The 16868-nt window shown below is 48.4% G+C and overlaps 7 protein-coding genes across 7 annotated transcripts; 3 read left to right on the top strand and 4 right to left on the bottom strand.

Moving 5' to 3' along the window:
* Positions 1 to 549: 549 nt before the first annotated feature.
* Positions 550 to 2254, bottom strand: FIBRA_00924 (uncharacterized protein; the record flags this gene model as incomplete). The annotated part of the gene is made up of 4 exons (XM_012322810.1): positions 550 to 1309; positions 1358 to 1380; positions 1430 to 2051; positions 2103 to 2254. The coding sequence occupies 4 exons, from the start codon at positions 2252 to 2254 to the stop codon at positions 550 to 552; spliced, it is 1557 nt and encodes a 518-aa protein (XP_012178200.1).
* Positions 2255 to 2556: 302 nt separating this feature from the next.
* Positions 2557 to 6849, top strand: FIBRA_00925 (uncharacterized protein; the record flags this gene model as incomplete). The annotated part of the gene is made up of 13 exons (XM_012322811.1): positions 2557 to 2989; positions 3036 to 3302; positions 3353 to 3808; positions 3861 to 4430; positions 4483 to 4649; positions 4699 to 4776; positions 4834 to 5407; positions 5458 to 5588; positions 5641 to 5760; positions 5814 to 6035; positions 6088 to 6217; positions 6265 to 6362; positions 6415 to 6849. The coding sequence occupies 13 exons, from the start codon at positions 2557 to 2559 to the stop codon at positions 6847 to 6849; spliced, it is 3681 nt and encodes a 1226-aa protein (XP_012178201.1).
* A 421-nt stretch (positions 6850 to 7270) lies between these two features.
* On the bottom strand, positions 7271 to 9695 carry FIBRA_00926 (uncharacterized protein; the record flags this gene model as incomplete). Its single annotated transcript, XM_012322812.1, has 11 exons — positions 7271 to 7493; positions 7555 to 7655; positions 7705 to 7715; positions 7774 to 7856; positions 7910 to 8016; positions 8085 to 8166; positions 8226 to 8281; positions 8329 to 8449; positions 8502 to 8682; positions 9334 to 9518; positions 9586 to 9695. The coding sequence occupies 11 exons, from the start codon at positions 9693 to 9695 to the stop codon at positions 7271 to 7273; spliced, it is 1260 nt and encodes a 419-aa protein (XP_012178202.1).
* Positions 9696 to 10023: 328 nt separating this feature from the next.
* FIBRA_00927 (uncharacterized protein) lies at positions 10024 to 12237 on the top strand (the record flags this gene model as incomplete). The annotated part of the gene is made up of 6 exons (XM_012322813.1): positions 10024 to 10438; positions 10674 to 10891; positions 10953 to 11022; positions 11072 to 11283; positions 11340 to 11404; positions 11457 to 12237. 6 exons carry the CDS (start codon positions 10024 to 10026, stop codon positions 12235 to 12237), a joined length of 1761 nt encoding a protein of 586 aa, XP_012178203.1.
* A 254-nt stretch (positions 12238 to 12491) lies between these two features.
* Positions 12492 to 14153, bottom strand: FIBRA_00928 (uncharacterized protein; the record flags this gene model as incomplete). Its single annotated transcript, XM_012322814.1, has 5 exons — positions 12492 to 12743; positions 12803 to 12963; positions 13026 to 13617; positions 13686 to 13919; positions 14043 to 14153. The coding sequence occupies 5 exons, from the start codon at positions 14151 to 14153 to the stop codon at positions 12492 to 12494; spliced, it is 1350 nt and encodes a 449-aa protein (XP_012178204.1).
* A 493-nt stretch (positions 14154 to 14646) lies between these two features.
* FIBRA_00929 (uncharacterized protein) lies at positions 14647 to 15784 on the bottom strand (the record flags this gene model as incomplete). The annotated part of the gene is made up of 5 exons (XM_012322815.1): positions 14647 to 14655; positions 14712 to 15362; positions 15418 to 15552; positions 15610 to 15672; positions 15725 to 15784. The coding sequence occupies 5 exons, from the start codon at positions 15782 to 15784 to the stop codon at positions 14647 to 14649; spliced, it is 918 nt and encodes a 305-aa protein (XP_012178205.1).
* A 292-nt stretch (positions 15785 to 16076) lies between these two features.
* Positions 16077 to 16751, top strand: FIBRA_00930 (uncharacterized protein; the record flags this gene model as incomplete). Its single annotated transcript, XM_012322816.1, has 6 exons — positions 16077 to 16136; positions 16193 to 16252; positions 16320 to 16344; positions 16379 to 16476; positions 16531 to 16606; positions 16672 to 16751. The coding sequence occupies 6 exons, from the start codon at positions 16077 to 16079 to the stop codon at positions 16749 to 16751; spliced, it is 399 nt and encodes a 132-aa protein (XP_012178206.1).
* Positions 16752 to 16868: the final 117 nt, after the last annotated feature.

Here is a 16868-nt window from a genome sequence, read left to right on the forward strand (position 1 = left end):
CTGAGACAAACACATGTAAATAATCCTGTAGTAGTTGTTAAAGAGTACTAGTTGAGCTGGGGTTTCCTCAGTCTTGACTTAGTGTTTTCCCTGCTAAGCTCTCATAAGCCTTAGATCTCACAACAACCAAGGTTCACATATGGTATCATTTAGCAGTCTCCATATCACACAAGATCTAGTGCCAGTGCCTGGTGCACTTCAAATGTGGAGTGTCTGCAACTATGAATATGCCTGACTACACTTACTGTTTTCTGACTACAAGTGACCAGAGTCTGACATAGCATCAGTGCCTTTGCCAGACTTCACATTTGTACAAAGGCTGCAAAACTCTTAACATTGTGCTAGCACACCAGCAAGTCTTGCTATAAGACTTGCTTATTCAAACATGACTCTCACAAAGTTAGGCTAGGATAATCATTATGCACATTTCCCAGCTGCATAACACAAACAGGGGTTTTTGAAATGATAGCATGCAAACTATCAGAGAAATATGCAGTGTATATGGAAGCAGGCCTCTCAAAACCAGCATGAAAACAACAGCTACAGAATTTAGACAGCATCTGCAATTAGTCTCTGTGGAGTTTCAACCCACTTTCGCCACACCTCAACAAATGCAACAAGCTCAGCTCCTTCAATAACTCTATGATCTGCGCTCCAACTGACACCAGCCTTCAGCCGCCGCTGACCTGTGCCATCTCCGCTGTTCATATCCCATACCCACTTTGCACGACCCACTGCTACAATCGCAACTCCACCACCTGGAACGAGTATAGGGGAAGAGACGTCAACATCTCCGACGCCGCCAATATTGGAGACCGTGATCGTTCCACCCTTCTTTGGCATCTCTGCAACGCCCAGACCACATGGAACTTGTCGCCCCAAGTACGACAAGTGCTTGAGCTGAGAGGCAATGTTGTATACGGAAAGAGAATCGACACGCTCTATTGTCGGCGTGTAAAGACCAGTGGGTGTACTCAACGCAATGCTGACATCAGAATGCGGGCGGATTGTGAGTGCGGGCTTCTCGTTGGAAGACATCGATGGCTGGGATGTTATTGAAGATCGGAAGAGGGGCCATTCCGCCATGGCTCTAGAAAGTGTCTTCAAGAGGAATGGGAGGAACGTAAGCCGGGAAAAGCGCGCGAATGGAGGGACCGGAGCCGGTTCAGGTAACTCATAGAATGCGGACGGGGAGATGACAGCAACGTTGACGGGGGCTGGCGTCGTTGATAAGAAACGAGTTGGGATATGTGCGTTGATGACCGGCATGAGCTCATGCAGGGCCGTGAGATCTAGCGTGGTGGAAAATCTGTGGGACGGCTGTAGCCACAACACACATCCGAATACATATACTTACCCAAACTGGGGAATCTCAAGACTCTTGATATACTGGTGAGAACACGGTCTGCCTGTGGTTATTACTACGTACCTTCGTCATTGCCTTCCACATTCCATATCTGGTCCGACCAAGTTCCACCACAATTTCGACATTGACTGCATCGTCTTTACTCTGAGAAGACGAGGGCACCTCACTCTTTGCAGCAGTGTCCGAAGACATAGCCAGGAACACTTCTATATCTCTTTTTTCTATTCTTCCGTTCTTGCCGCTGCCGGGAGCTAGGAGCGTAAGATCCACTCCGGCCTGCCGAGCAAAATGACGGACAGATGGTGTTGCAAGAACATCAACGGATGGCGCTGCAGCCTCAACATCCTGAGCCCTTGGGTCCAAAGGATGCCGTCTGGATCTAAGAACTCCTGTTTGGTTTTCGGTACTACCGCCAAACAATGACGCTTCGGAAGACTGTGGCGCGCCAGATAGTGGACTTGAAGGGCCAGAATCATCGGCAGGTACCCCATCAGCATTGCTGGGGCTATCCTCTTCAACTTCAATGAGACATATCCCTGCACCCACTTTAGCAATATCGCCTTCCTGGACAAGGATCTCCTTAAGAGTGCCATCAAAGGGGCTTGTGATCTCGACGCTGGCTTTGTCACTTTGAACTTCGCAAAGAGGGTCAAAGACCTGGACGGAGGCCACAGGCTTGATGTTCCTACCACCATAGCGCTAAGAATGAAGTAAAGCTGGTGAAAGGTGGGCGCACCATTTGATGACCTCGCACTCGGTGATGCCCTCACCTATGTCGGCGAGCTTGAACTCCTTGAGCGTCCGACGAACGGCCCACAGGGACGGACAGGAGTGAAAGCGAGCAGCAGGAAGGAGGACTGGGGAGCGAATTGTGCGAAGGAGAGACATGGTGTGCGCGTTAAGACGAGAGGCGCATCTGCGACGATGAGCAATTAATGATTATTGAATTGGAATCGGAAGCGTTAGAGCGACTGGACAAAAAGTGATCGAGCCAAGCGCCCGTCTGGTTGCAACGCGCCGACGCGTTCGATCGCCCAAAACGGTCTCCCTCCTTCTCCTCCCTCCTCCCCCGTCCGCTGCGCCTCGTCGCACACGCTCTCCTCACCGCCACCGCGTGTCTCGCCATATACTTACTGCGTAAGTTTCTTGTGATTCCCTCTACCACACTCACCTGCCACCCGCTCAATTCCATGCATCCCATCCAGCAGTACTTCTCAGGTCACCGCAAGCCCCTTCCCCGCGTCTTCTCCTGGGCAGCGCGGAATCCCTCAAAGTCCAAGCTAGTCTATCGCTTCGGCCAATCGAAAGACTCTCTTGCTTCTGATCCACCCTCCGCCATGGCTGCTGTCGATTCTTCCATGAACCCTGTGGCGACTGCCAATGGCACAGCTCACACCAATGGCAATGGCATACTCCATGACAGCCTAGCAGAGCCTCCGTCTATTCCCTTCGATTCGTCCATTTTCCGTGGCTACCTCCTTGCTCTGCTTCCTCCTCTAGCGGGTGCTTCTCCGGACGAGCTCGAAACACTCTTCGATGATGACTTCAATGATCGCTTCTTGCGCTTCGCAGGTGAGGGTGGAGGTGTCATATACGTTGTAAAAAGGAAGGAAGATGGAGAAGGTGCGCCACGCAACTACCTCGATGATCACGCACTAACTTGTACTAGAGGATGCGCCCCCGATTTACACTTATAAGCTCACTCCCCAGCTAACTTATGATTCCTCGCACGTCACGACTCTCGCTATCATCAAACGCGGTCCTACTCTCGATCCCACCGCACCTCTTTCTACACAGCTGCATCTTCTCAACCTCTTTGGAGGCGACGAGACTCCTTATGAAAGTCTCCATGCCGTAGTGAGCTGCGCAGTAAAGCCTTGGTTCGAAGCATTTGTTGGTGCCCGTGGCGTAGGCAAGGATGGGGACTCGAAGATGGGTGAGATCTGAGTCGTTCTCCTCCAAAGATATCTACTGATTATGTCATAGGCATTCCCATGACGAAGAAAAAATTCGCCGAGCTCGAATTATCTTTACTCCACTTGCAGCAGAACGTCGAGATACCGGAGACGCATCTCATCATTCATCCTGTCATACAACGAACGGTCGAACAAGCACGAACGGCGGGCACGCGGCCAAGTATTTCAGACATCCCGGCTAAGTTGCTCAATGACAGCAGCTTCCTTAATACATTACATAGTCATGTCAATCAGTGGATCAAGTCCATCCAGACTGTCACTAAACTCTCGCGCGATGTGTCTTCGGGTACCGCTTCGCAAGAGATTAACTTTTGGCTCAGCCTGGAGAGAGCTCTGGAAGGAATCGAAGCTCAACTCCGAAGTGAAGAAGTCAACATGGTCATGGACTGCCTCCGAAATGCCAAGCGATTTCACGCTACAGTCAGTTTCATAGCTGATACCGGATTAAAGGATGCCACAGACACTGGTACGTGGCGATCCCGTATGTGCTCCTTGACGTCATAACAATTCATTTGTAGTACATAAGTACAATCAGCTCATGAAGGACTTTCCGCTGAACGAGCTGCTGTCCGCGACCGATCTAGATAAAATCCAAGAGTCCTTGATCTTGATTTTTGGACATATTAATCGCAAACTGAAATTGTCGCCATACCCTATTCGACGTGCTCTCCCCCTTGTAGAAGCCATCTCTCGCGACTTCAATGACCAGCTTCTTCGCGTTCTAACCTCTCACCGATTATTATATACGCCGTATGAAACTTTTGAACGCCTATTATCCCAAACCATAGGCATTTTTCGGACATGGGATGACAATATCAAGGAATTTACGAACGTGGCTCGTGAAGTCACTCGTAGGAGATCCGAAAAGTTTATCCCGATCAAAGTAGTTCCTGCTCATGCCAAGCTTCAAGACCGTACATCTTACCTCCGTGACTGGCGGAAGCAGCACGAACAGCTTGCCGTGATGACAGGCCCAACGAAGGGTCTTGGTGGTGCCGGTGTGGAGATCGGAGGGATGGACATGGAAGCGGAAGTCAAGGAAGCTTATGAAGTAATCAAGAGAATTGATGTTCTTGACGTCTCCATTGGTGAGTCAGTGAGTTATTGCACTGGAGACAGTGCAGTGACAAAATAATACAGAGGGTAGCGAGATTTGGGTGGCGGCTGAGAACGCATACAACGAACGTGTTGCAAGAGTCGAGAATCAAATCATTGCTCGACTTCGAGATCGGCTGGGGACCGCTCGTAATGCGAATGAGATGTTCCGTGTCTTTTCGAAGTTCAATGCGCTATTTGTTAGGCCGAAGGTAAGTAGTTCAGTTCGTTTGGGCAGCACACATCTATCATGTATCTCAGATTCGAGGTGCCATCCAAGAATACCAGACGCAGCTTATTGACTCAGTTAAGGAGGACATCAAACGTTTGCACGACAAGGTAAGTCCTCTTTAAATTGCATGTGTGCGTGCATTGCTGTAACTAAGAATATCATAGTTCAAGACGCAGTATCGGTTTTCCGAGGCGTATCATATGTCCCAGATGCGCGACCTTCCACCGATATCAGGGGCTATCATCTGGGCTCGTCAGATCGACCGGCAACTGCAAACTTACATGAAGCGTGTTGAGGATGTCCTAGGCAAAGGTTGGGAATTGTATGCTGAAGGACAAAAGCTTCAATCAGAAAGCACCGCATTCCGAAAGAAATTGGATACGAGGCCGGTCTACGACGCATGGCTGCACGATATCAATCGGCGAGATATGGGCGTGAACGGTCGATTATTCGAGATTGTCCGACTACGTGGCGGCGGCTTCCAGCTCGCGGTAAACTTTGACCCTCAGATCATCACACTTTTTAAGGAAGTTAGAAACCTACTGTGGCAGAACTTCCAGGTTCCGCACGCAATTACGAACATGGCTAAGGACGCCAAGCGAGTATATCCTCACGCGGTTAGCCTCATGGAAACAGTACGGACGTACGGCCAAACACTCGACTTGGTAGAGAAGAACAAAGGTATTGAGTGGCTTGTAGCGGAGTATCGCAACGAAGCACAGCGCATGATTACTCGCGGTGAGTGCATTGTAGGGCGTCTTATAATATCAGATTCTAACCCCCATCAGGTATGAACATTAGATGGGACTATTTTGTGAATCAGTATGATACGACAAGATACGTTTCTAGCGGTGACGCTCGTGACAACCGACATATACAGTTTGTAAGAGAATTCGCCAGTATTATCTCAGTCTTGCAGGTAGTTGTCCGCCTAAAATCGTGTATGATATATCACTAAAGTTGGCTATTAGGACAAGACGAATAATGTCATTGATTTGTACAAAGACATAACCCGTGCCGTCGAGGAACTATCAACATGTCCTTACACTTCCGATGCACTTTCAGAGCTTCTGAGTCGGATACAAGCTGCGGTAAGCCCGGTCCTCTGTGGTTCATTGACACTGATGAGTTGAACGCCTCATAGATTGACCGACTGAACCTTGAGGGATATGCCAACCTAGAACACTGGGTATCGGAACTTGACCAACGAATAGAGGGCATCTTGTTGCAGCGTTTAACGCACATAATTCAAGTATGGTGCTCAGAATTTGATCGTACCGATGACGCCGATGGACGACGTGAACCACTGGTTTTGAGAGACATCTCGAATAAGCGACGTGGGGATAAGAGGGTTAAGGATGAGAAGGTATGATATAATGTTTGTGGCCTCATTCGACCCAGCTGAACACAATGTTTAGTCGCTAGAGGGCGGATTGAGTCTCCACACTATAGTACACGAAATCAGGATACAAAATCAAGTAATTTTCCTCGACCCACCAATAGAGTATGCCCGGCAAACTTGGGTTCGGGAGTTGCACAAGTGGTTGGGTGAGTCAACAGGAAGTAGGATGAGGCTTTACTCATCATATGGGTAGGCATCGTGTGTCAGTTGCGGAGAATTCAGAGCTCTCGGTATGAGATCGGTCTACAGATGCAGAGCTCGACAGCAACTGAACTAACCTACACCTCGCTGGTAAGCACTTGGATCACAAAGCGTATGTGGAGACTGATAGTAGTTTTCAAAGCTCACTCGGTTCACGGATTCAACCCTGGAACGACCGTTCGCTCTGATTGAACACAAAGTCCAACAGCTGAAGGATTACGTAGCCAAATGGCTGCAATTCCAGTCCCTCTGGGACCTTGAAACGGAATATGTCTTCAACCGACTTGGGGATTCACTGGGCCACTGGCAGCAGCTACTCACTGAGATCAAGAAAGCTCGGTCCACATTCGACACTTCGGAAACACAGAAATCGTTTGGCGTGTGCATCATTGACTACGAGCAGGTCCAGGCGAGAGTCAATGCCAAGTACGATGCCTGGCAAAGAGATATCCTTAGTCGTTTCGGAGTGAAGCTGGGTAACGCTATGAAGGAGATGCATGCAACCATTCTCAAAGCTAGAAATGAACTCGAGCACCAGTCAATAGAGGGTTTGGTCGGAGGTCCACGAAGGTTTTAGGGATATTCGGTGATCACTCATTCATTTGCTTTCTGGATCATACATTGTACCACGATTTGCACTCCTTGATTGTTCTCATAGTATAGTAATAGTGTGCATATGTAATTGATACCCCCACATGCCGCAATGTTTATTTTTCATGGAATGATACTGGTGGATCTTGAGACATTCAATAGATATTAGCTGCCACAGAAGTCTGTGAAAACAAAGTTATGTTCCTATCAGATGAACAGGTAAGTTTGCAAAGTGTACAGCAGACCGATGCAATCTGTCTCGCAAATGAGGCTGTTAAAGGCGGCAAGCTCGTTCAGGAAGCGTGTCAGATACTATGTTATTCCGCGTAGAACTACATCGAGTCCAGACACCTCCACAAGCTGGGTGACCCTACTAGCTAACCAAAGTGTGTACACAATGAAACTTATCATGTATCCGCCGGCGACCCAGTCGCAATACCTCCGTATTCTGCAAGCGTCCCAGTCTCTCGAAGAGTACTCGTAGGACGCACCGTTTCCACCTCAACTGCCCCATTCCGAGGAATACTTATGTCTCGACCTATGCTTCTTCCACCTAATAGAGGAGTACGATCACCAGGAAGAGGTAACGTGGATTGAGAATTGGCCCGGCTACCCCGATATTCAACGATCCTAAATATTTCCGCCCGTTTCAATGCACTATAAATGATGTCGGTGTATGAATACTACTCACCCACGCATGACCGTCGCATTTTTCAAGCGTCTGGCACGACGCTTACTCTGATTATCTTCGTACCTATCCGTCTCATCCACAATCTCTTCTGAGATGATTTCCTACCAATAAAGAGTCAGTGAGGCCCATTGTAAGAGTGCAGATATAAACCTCTATAATATCTAAGTTGTGGCGGCATATATATATAAGCTCAATTGCACGAATATTGTAACAACGCACCTTCGAGTGTGACGACTCCAATTGCACCTCCTTCTTGACCCGGCGTGTTGCTTAAGAGCAATAGATGTGCACGGCCTGTTTGACTAAAAATTCAAACGTAAATCGACGATACAAGGGTTAGACACGCCAAGCATACAAATAGTCCAATGCTTGGAAGCAATTGATCGATGGATGCGCTTCGGGCAATATTGAGAGAGGGAATTTGGAAACAGGGAGACATTGTGACGGATCATATACGGAGAGCTATCGGCATGCGCAAATAAAATAAAACGATGAAGTAGCTGTTGTAGAAGGCATACAAAATAAAATACCTTTTTTATGAGCAGCAACCCCACAAATGCCATGGGCCTGCCTGGCCTATGCACCGGAATGCGCGAATAGCCGCTGCTCAAGCTGAGTGGATAGTGACCCAATGTCAGCCATCATCGTCCATAAATCAGTGGCCGTCTTACATATAATGTACTGTATCGTGGTCCAAAACCTTGTCAGAACTGATGGTCACTACATCCTAGATAGAAGTCAGCAAAAGAAATCGAAAAAATAAGGTCTCCCTACCGCCATAGGAGTCATGATGGATTCGACATGTTTATTGTTAAGTTCAAGGACACCGTTGAGAATACTGATTTCATCATCCCTCAGCGGCTCTTCTCCCTGACGATGGAACGCAAGAAAAGACCTAGGACGGTGAATAGTCGAGTTCCGAGACATGTATCTCGAGCGACACTCACTTGAGCTCTGCCTTTTTGTATGTGTGAGCTTCGTTGATTCCGAGAATATAGTCAAGGAGCTTTGCTATAGGATACGCAATAGGAGCTTCCAAAACCAAATTCAAGATCGTGTCGGGAACGATTGTAAAGTACGCACCAAAGAGATACATCATCCCCAAAACAATGGGAGCGCATGAGGCACCTATTGAAAGACCATATCGGACGCTCACTGCCTGTGGTATGATTCTTTGGCAACGAGCCCGAGAAACATGAGGAAACTCGACAAAACCCTCATATGCAATTACTCACTCGCTATTTTTGTGTGCAGCCAAATGGTTGAGGGTCAGGGGACCTGGACCTGAGGTAGCAAATTATGACGAACCCGAAGATGACTAAAAAAAAAACACAAGTAAGCCAACCAATCCATACATCACGATGAAAACAAGATGAAGAATTATCCGCCAGACCACTACCTCCGAAGTCCAGGAACCTATCTAACCACAGGGAGAAGGATGATCCGGGGTAAAATGCTTCGTCCACACAAATACAAAGCAGAAAGCCTGCTAACTGAAGAGTGAACCTACCTATCGTTGTAGTTGAGATGATCACGGCAGCCAAGCCCCCACCAAGCTACAACAGGAGCATTTAGCTTCCACTCGGATATTGAGAGTGAGGAACACTCAATAATACATACAGCACTGTCTAGAAAGATGGGCAAGCTCTCATTGACAATCTTGGAGCTTCCATGAGCATAGATTTTATTGGAAGCGAAACATCCACATACAACATTGCCCAATAAGAGAACCTGCAATTATAAGCCACCAAACTGTCGCATCTGTCAGTGTGAACGCACCACAAGCACCCAATGGCGGCGGTGAGCCAACAAGCGAAGAACTAGACTTCCCAGTAAAAATTCTGTCAAAATTTCGAAATTCAGGCGAACCTGTCTGGGCATTTTGCCTTTCTCTTGGATCATCCGAGGATGCGGCGAGGACACGGAGATGAAGTTCATCTAATCCCATGAGACCGAGAGTCAGCCTGCATAGTATCGGAGTAGTACCAACGTTAGCCATCTCTGTCGTGATTTCTCTAACTTTTCCCGCACCCAGCAAAGACACCACCTGCGAGGACAAGGCCAATACTAATGACTAGCTTGTACCAGAAAGCTGTAGACCCGGGTTGCTCGCCTCCTGCTTCCACGGGGTCGACATACATGTTGTAGAAAGAGGTGTGAAGTGTGAGATTAGAGCAGGGTTGATTGTAAGGTAGAGAAGAAGGGATGCCGTTAAGTAGGCCTGAGAGAGGGTCCGACCATGGCCGTGGCATGAGACCATGACGCCCGTCGGAGCGCGACGCGCCGGATCACATGATGCGCGTCTCAGACCTTGATCCCGAGCTGCTCGGACTCGAATGGCGAAACCATCGCAGTCTGCTCTCGTCTGCGCTAGCTTACATGCGTCTTGTCTTCCGCTCCCTGTCGCGCATCCATCAGCTTGTTCAGAAAAGATCCGCGAGCACATTCCCTAAGTCTCCCCATCCAAGAATGTCCGAACCACCGATTAGACCTCACTCACCCGACGGCAGTGTTTTACAGCAGCGTCCGGAGAAGAAACCTCGCCTCGAATCTTCCCTCCGTGCATCTCCGGATAACAAAATGCTCAATTCAGATAACACCACGCAGCATGGCTCAGTGAATAATTTGGAAGCCGACACCGGTCTTGTGATCCAGCAAGCGACCGCTGCGACGAAGGTCAAAAACACCTCCCGCAAGAACAAGTCAAAGCACAAGCGCATGGTTCCAGAACCCTACACGACAGAATTTGTTGTAGCTCGAGATGCCGCTTTGCTATTGGGGAAAGAATCTGTCGACAGAGCGTCTGCCGATGCGACGGATTGGAACGCCCCTTTCGAACCACGGGAAGAGGTTGAACTTGTTGTTTCCTGTCTATCTTCCACTGGTGTGTACCTGTCAATTGTTCTTATCCTTCCAATCAAATTTTGTATCATTGTGCTGGTTGTCCGACGGCATTAGCGTGGCGGATAGTATATCCTTCAGCATCAGACAGTTTCTAGCATGATACGAACCTTAAAACGACTTCATCACTATCGCACCGCGTGCGGGATTTATGCGAAGTTTATGCCTCATACATTTGTTATACGGGCTTGGAAGTGTTCCTCATGCTGTCAGCCCAGGTGATTCACTATCCCTCGCTCCCTCGCCCCGGAAACCGTGGGTTGTTGTCACTCCGTTAGCGTTACCAGGAGAAAGAATACGCGTCCGAGTGTACAGGCATGCTCGTCTATACTCCTACGCGGATCTGCTAGAAGTGATCACTCCCAATGCGGACTGGCGGGATATGACAAGAGTGCAGTGCAAGTATTTTGGTAAGTGTGCTGGATGCCAATATCAAGTGCGTGCGCCTTTTCCCTATTAGTCTTAGACGGACATCCAAAGAATGAACTCCTTTGTAGATGCTTTCGTATGACAGGCAGCTCGATCTCAAGCGCAATGTTGTTGTAAAAGCATACGAAAACTTCTCAGGTGTGTTTTTGAACATCTACCCTCTCTATAGTCGCTAATCCTATGGAAGGCCTATCTCCATCATCCATACCTGTAGTCCGTTCTACGATCGCTTCTCCATTGCAATACGGATATAGAACTAAAATTACACCTCACTTTGATGCACCGCCGAAGAAAGCTCAGAAGGCTGCTGTAAAACCAACAGTTGACTCTATGGATAGACCGGATTGGCTCAGAATAGGCTTTAATCGGATAGGGACAAGGCAGGTAATGGATATTGAGGTCAGTCTATGTGTTTCGTTATGAGACAAATTTACTTAGGATCAATCCCAAATCAGGAATGTCCCATCGCGACACCCATTTTGAATGAGACCCTTGGTCCTCTTCGCGAGCGTATCACTGCGTAAGTTATTCTTCAGTGGACGGCGCCGCAGTCTGACACATGAAATCCATAGTAATATTTACACATACAAGAAGGGTGTTTCCTTACTGCTACGGGACTCGTTAGAGCCTCCACCATCTGAGACGCAAGGGGAGCCACCGGCAAGCTTCGCTAACGCCGACAGTTTGTCTGTGGCACTAGACAAACATGTCTGCATCACCGATCATAAAGGTAGCGTTCGCGAACGCGTTGGAGACAAGGTTTTTAAATACACCGCCGGGTCATTCTTCCAGAATAATAATTCTGTTTTGGTCCCTTTGACATCCTACGTAAGGGATGCTATCTTCCAATCGTCTACGTCCTCCATATCCTCATCGCTCCGTCCTACCCATCTCGTCGACGCATACTGTGGTAGCGGGCTCTTTGCCATCACTCTTGCCCCTCACTTCGACAAAGTCACTGGCATCGAATTATCAGAAGATTCTATCCGATGCGCAACACATAGCGCGGAGCTGAATCATCTTCCTCCTAAAAAATGTACTTTCATGGCAGGCGACGCGTCCAACATCTTCGCAACTGTACAAGGATTCCCCAGGGATCAAACTGCCCTCATTATCGACCCACCGCGGAAGGGCACAGACGAGAAATTTATCGATCAATTGCTGCAATTCAAATGCGCGACCGTGGTGTACGTGAGCTGCAACGTCCATACACAAGCGCGAGATATTGGGATGATCTTGCGGAAGTCAGAGATGATGGAAGGGCAGAGATATGTGCTCGAAAGTTTGGTAGGGTTTGATCTGTTTCCACAAACTGCACATGTAGAATCAGTTGCGGTTTTACGGCTTGTATGACAGTGACACGTTTCACGGTCTAATGCAACCAGGAACCTATGTGTTTGCGTCTTATAATGAGTGTGCTGCTAAGCTGTTGTTGGATATGGACGTGGGTTCACACCAATCGCTGGACTTCAACTTCCAACGGTATTGAGCGAACCTCGGGATGAGATATGCTGAATGCAAGGCGAACAAAATCCAGACGATTCCGTCACGAGATGAAATTATGCTTAACTATTGTAGCCAAGGCTGCGCGCATAATCCCGCCAAGTCTAGGATGACTCTATGGGGACATTGCCCAGACTTTCTCCCATTTTAACCTTCTGCCCTGGTTGGACGACGAATTCGAAATCCTTGGGGGCCTCGAAAACAAGCACGACGGTGCTGCCCAAACAAAATCCTCCCATTTCCTCTGCTTTAGTCAGTGGCTGGCCTCTCAAAATGGGAGATGCCGCGGTGTATACTGCTTCTGTGTACGTTCCAACCGGTGGGGACCGCCTCGCGGCCACGTTCGTGCGTAGAGCCTGTTTTATGACATTAGCTCGCAATCGCTGGATGTTCGTCAACTACATCAGACTCTTACCTGATCAAACTTGATTTTGATGCTACCAACATTAGTCGCACCAACCGGCACCATACTAAAGAACCCGTATCTCCAGCGACCCAGTAATGCGACACGTTCATTAAGAACAAATAGATTTTCCAGCCGCTTCACCATCCAGGGGGAAACAGAGAACAAATCGCCTGGCCATATTCAAATCCAGAGTTATTGCACGTCGAGAAAAAGACATCAAGTATGCACATACCTACAAAATGCCTCCTCTTCTCGACTACCCAAGCTGTTGGGCTATGAAATCTATGATAGTCTCCAGGAGCGAGGTAAATCACAGCGAAATATAAAGCATTGCCAGCCTTTACAGTTGAAATAGATCTACTTTGGGCGCGTTCTAAGAAAGGCCGAGCACCCATTTCAGCCGCTACTGAGGCCTCATGCGCGACGACCTCAGTGAGAGTTGCATCAGGAGAGACAGAGGCATCCACTTGTTCACCATGCTTTGTTGCGGGCGGCTTTGACAAGCTTGACAGTGAGTTCAGTGGGTGCTGTTTCCCATCATCTTCTGTAGTCGGCGTTGTAGTACCCGAGGAGGTTGGTGATGACGGTTTTGAGCTGCCCAATAATTCTTGAAGGCTATACTCGATGCCATTTATGTCTGCGAAAGTCCGATCGTGTACTTCGGCCATGTCTCGTTGGGGGAACTTCACGTCAGCGGGCTTGGGAGAATCCGGCCTCTCGATACCCAACAGAGCATCGAGGGAATAGGTACTCCCCTTGATCTGCTCGACTCGTCCGTTCTTTATAGTCCCAAAATGTAGCACCTTCCCATCCGCTGGACTAACCTATAATGTCCATAGGAATACACCCATAAAGATGAGCACAGTCGTAACAGCATAAATGAACGACATACCAATACAGAGTCTGCTATGGGGCGCGCGCCCTCTTTCAAACTTCTGTAAAAGAAGTCGCCCATACTAGCATACCGTGTAAGATCCTCCGGCTCGATCTCGCTGAGGTCACATCCAAATATCCAAGCATATGCCCGAAAACCTGTAGGACGGAACCACACAGGGAGCTCCAGGGAATTCAAATAACCCCATAAACGGGAAAGGTTCCGTAAAGGCAGAGCTCCCAAGACGTGAACCTAGAAGTTAAATGATGAGTTTCGTGATGTATGCATTGATACATGTAAGTGAAATGGCGCAAGTAACATAAGGTTCAGAATGTGACTAGCCAGATGCGAATGATATATAGGATGGTGACGCACCTGCCAAGGGCCCTTGACACGGACAATTTCCTGACCATCCTCATCTACATGAACTTCTCGTCTGTCCGACTGTTTGCGGTATTGAAGAAATATGAGGAGGAGCGCCCCCATAGCGACCGGAAGAGGGTACCATTCTGTGGAGGTATGCCTCCAAGCATGAGCAAGTCTTCCTGGTGAACGGCTCAGTTTGAACATAGATATTCATGGAACGAAAGTGAAGCGTACGGTATAATGGCGCACTGCGCATGTTGCTACTACCGGGGGTATCGTTGCTGCCGGAATGCAAACGACGAAGAAAGCCACACGATAGCACAGTGAGGCTGCCCCTTGTGCCTGTATCCAGCTGGCACACAGACCGACGGGCAGCACCTAAGCGGCGGCCGAAATAGGCGGACTTGTTAACCAACATCTCATCGGGTTGAGGGTCAGTCTGGGCAGAATGGACTTGTGAGTCAGTGGTCGATGTTATTATATGATGTCAAGCTTGAGTCTCTAAGAGCGCCCGTATTTCGGGCATCTCATTTGATTCTTCAACATGGTGGTAGCAGAATACATGTAATACAAATAATACAACAGCTATAGTCTAGCAACGCCCATCAATACATCACGCATACTGCAATGAGAGACATCATCAGCATCGAATCTACCCATCAACAAAACATAACTTACCCTCGTGAAAGTCCCCATCGTCATAAATGTTTCTTTTTTCCTCCCGCCCTTTGGCCCGTACAACGACTTCACAGCGTCGCTCATCGTGGCTTTACGCTTGGCCTCCTCCTCAGCAAGACTGTTGGTGACAGCTCTGCTCGCCGCAGCCATACTAGGGTTGGTGCTTGGAACGAGAGACGTGTGTGTTTTCTTCGCCACCGGCCCTTCAATGTCCACTGTATCTACATGGGCTTTCCGCTTCTTCCCTTTCCCTTTTGCCGGTTCTGAAGCACGTTTAAGCTCCATAGCCTCTCGCATCTTCTCCTCCTGCTCTACGGAAGGATTGAGCATGACGACGTCTGACCCCCGGTCATACTTCACGCCGCATTGTGGGCATAGCTCAAGTTCTGTCCCATGATGGTTTCTCTCGGATAATTTGCTCCTCTCGCTATTATCCAAATTCCCCTCCTCAGAGTCTGGCGAAGCTGTGCTAGATACAGCCTTCAGTCCAGCCTGAGAGAAGACGCATCCGCAAGTAGACAGATAAACAAACGGTTGCGAGCCGTTCATTTCCTTGATATTTAATGGGCAGACAAAAGCAGCTCTATCAGGGACTGCATCACCTGCAGATGTCTTGCTTGTGTTGTGTGCCAGCCTCAGGGTCTTAACATCCTGAACAGCACGCCACGTTAATGGAACGTTGGAGATAAAGAGAGGCCACACCCACTTTCAATGACCGAATATGACCACATATATCCTCGCCATCTCCGTACGCAGATCTATCGAGTAGATACTCTAAAATCGAGTCCTTGTTGTAAAGTTTGCCTAAAGCACACGATACAACGGGCTCCTGCAGAGGACGCTGAACATGAAGATGTTAAATAACCCCTATATAAGTGCAGCTCATACTATTGCTAACCTTCGAAAGAGCACAGAAGAACCATCGTGCACGGGTTTGATTTGCTTTATCTGCCTGTTCAGCCTATGATGTGGGCGTTAGACCAAGCTGCGCGCTGGAACCGTCGAAGTCTCACCTTTGGCTTGTTCCTGACTAAATCTCTGCGGTCTGGTATACTTCCACCATCATTTCCCATGTTTTCTAGCCCTTGAGTTGGTACAGATAGCTGGATACGAGATTGACCGAAGAGTTATGGGGCGAGCAAGCTGACTTCTCCCAGCGGCTTTCGGATTCCTTAGACTGGCGTAGAGCACGTGTTTATGGATTGGATCTTCAGATCGCAGCCGTTGTGGCTGGAGGCACCAGTCACAGTCCGATTATTATGGCCGTCAGGTTAAACTTACCCAACTTGAAGCTCTCGCAATTGCTTGCTTGACCTTGCGAATCAGGACTCATAGCACGATTATATCTTTACGTTTTGCAGCGTCATGCTGCAAGAACTTTCTCATATGGACCGCATCACACAGCTTCAAGATGAGATTCAGCAGGTACGCAGTCCATTGCTAGGGAACTCATAGAACTTACTCAACCCCGCAATCAACAGCTCCTCACCATTATGTCTAATAGCGTAGCATATCTCACTTCGCGCGCAAACTTTCTTCAGGTCAGCCCTGACGTGCCAGTCACAAAACAGAGAAAGGCAGAGAAATTCGACTCCCCGGATGTGTTAGAAGGCGAGTTTTACTAGCAGCATACGTTGGTCGTACTTTGTCTCATGAATAAAATTTAGCAAATAAACGAGAGCTTGTGCGGGATTTGGTTGTGAAAGCCAAGCAGATTGACTACCTGATCCAATCTCTGCCTGAGCCGGAGTCCGAGGAAGTACAGGTGAGGATCAGGCCATCACGGTACCACCATGGAGTTCTGAAGCCAACCATATAGGCGGGGCGGTTAGAGTGTCTCGAAGAGGAGATGACGGAAGCTAATACAGACTATGTCCGAGCTGTCAATCGTGCCAGTAAGTGCTCATGTTTCTCGTTAATCAAAGCAGTCGAATAATTATATCCCTGCATTCGCCTCCAGAACACTTACACCAGCAAATATCGGATGTTTTGCGTACAATGCTAGACGAGTCAGATTTGATCGACGAAATGCCTGGTTAATCTACAGTCTTCCGCATTACATTTTCAACGCGGCTTTACGTGTACTACCTGTATGATGATCCATCCTGTAAGTCCGCCACCTTTATCAGCTGACCGTTCAGGTTCTATAAACATTAC

The sequence above is a fragment of the Fibroporia radiculosa genome (genome assembly GCF_000313525.1).
Source record: "Fibroporia radiculosa TFFH 294 genomic supercontigs, scaffold419, whole genome shotgun sequence".
Taxonomy (NCBI): domain Eukaryota; kingdom Fungi; phylum Basidiomycota; class Agaricomycetes; order Polyporales; family Fibroporiaceae; genus Fibroporia; species Fibroporia radiculosa.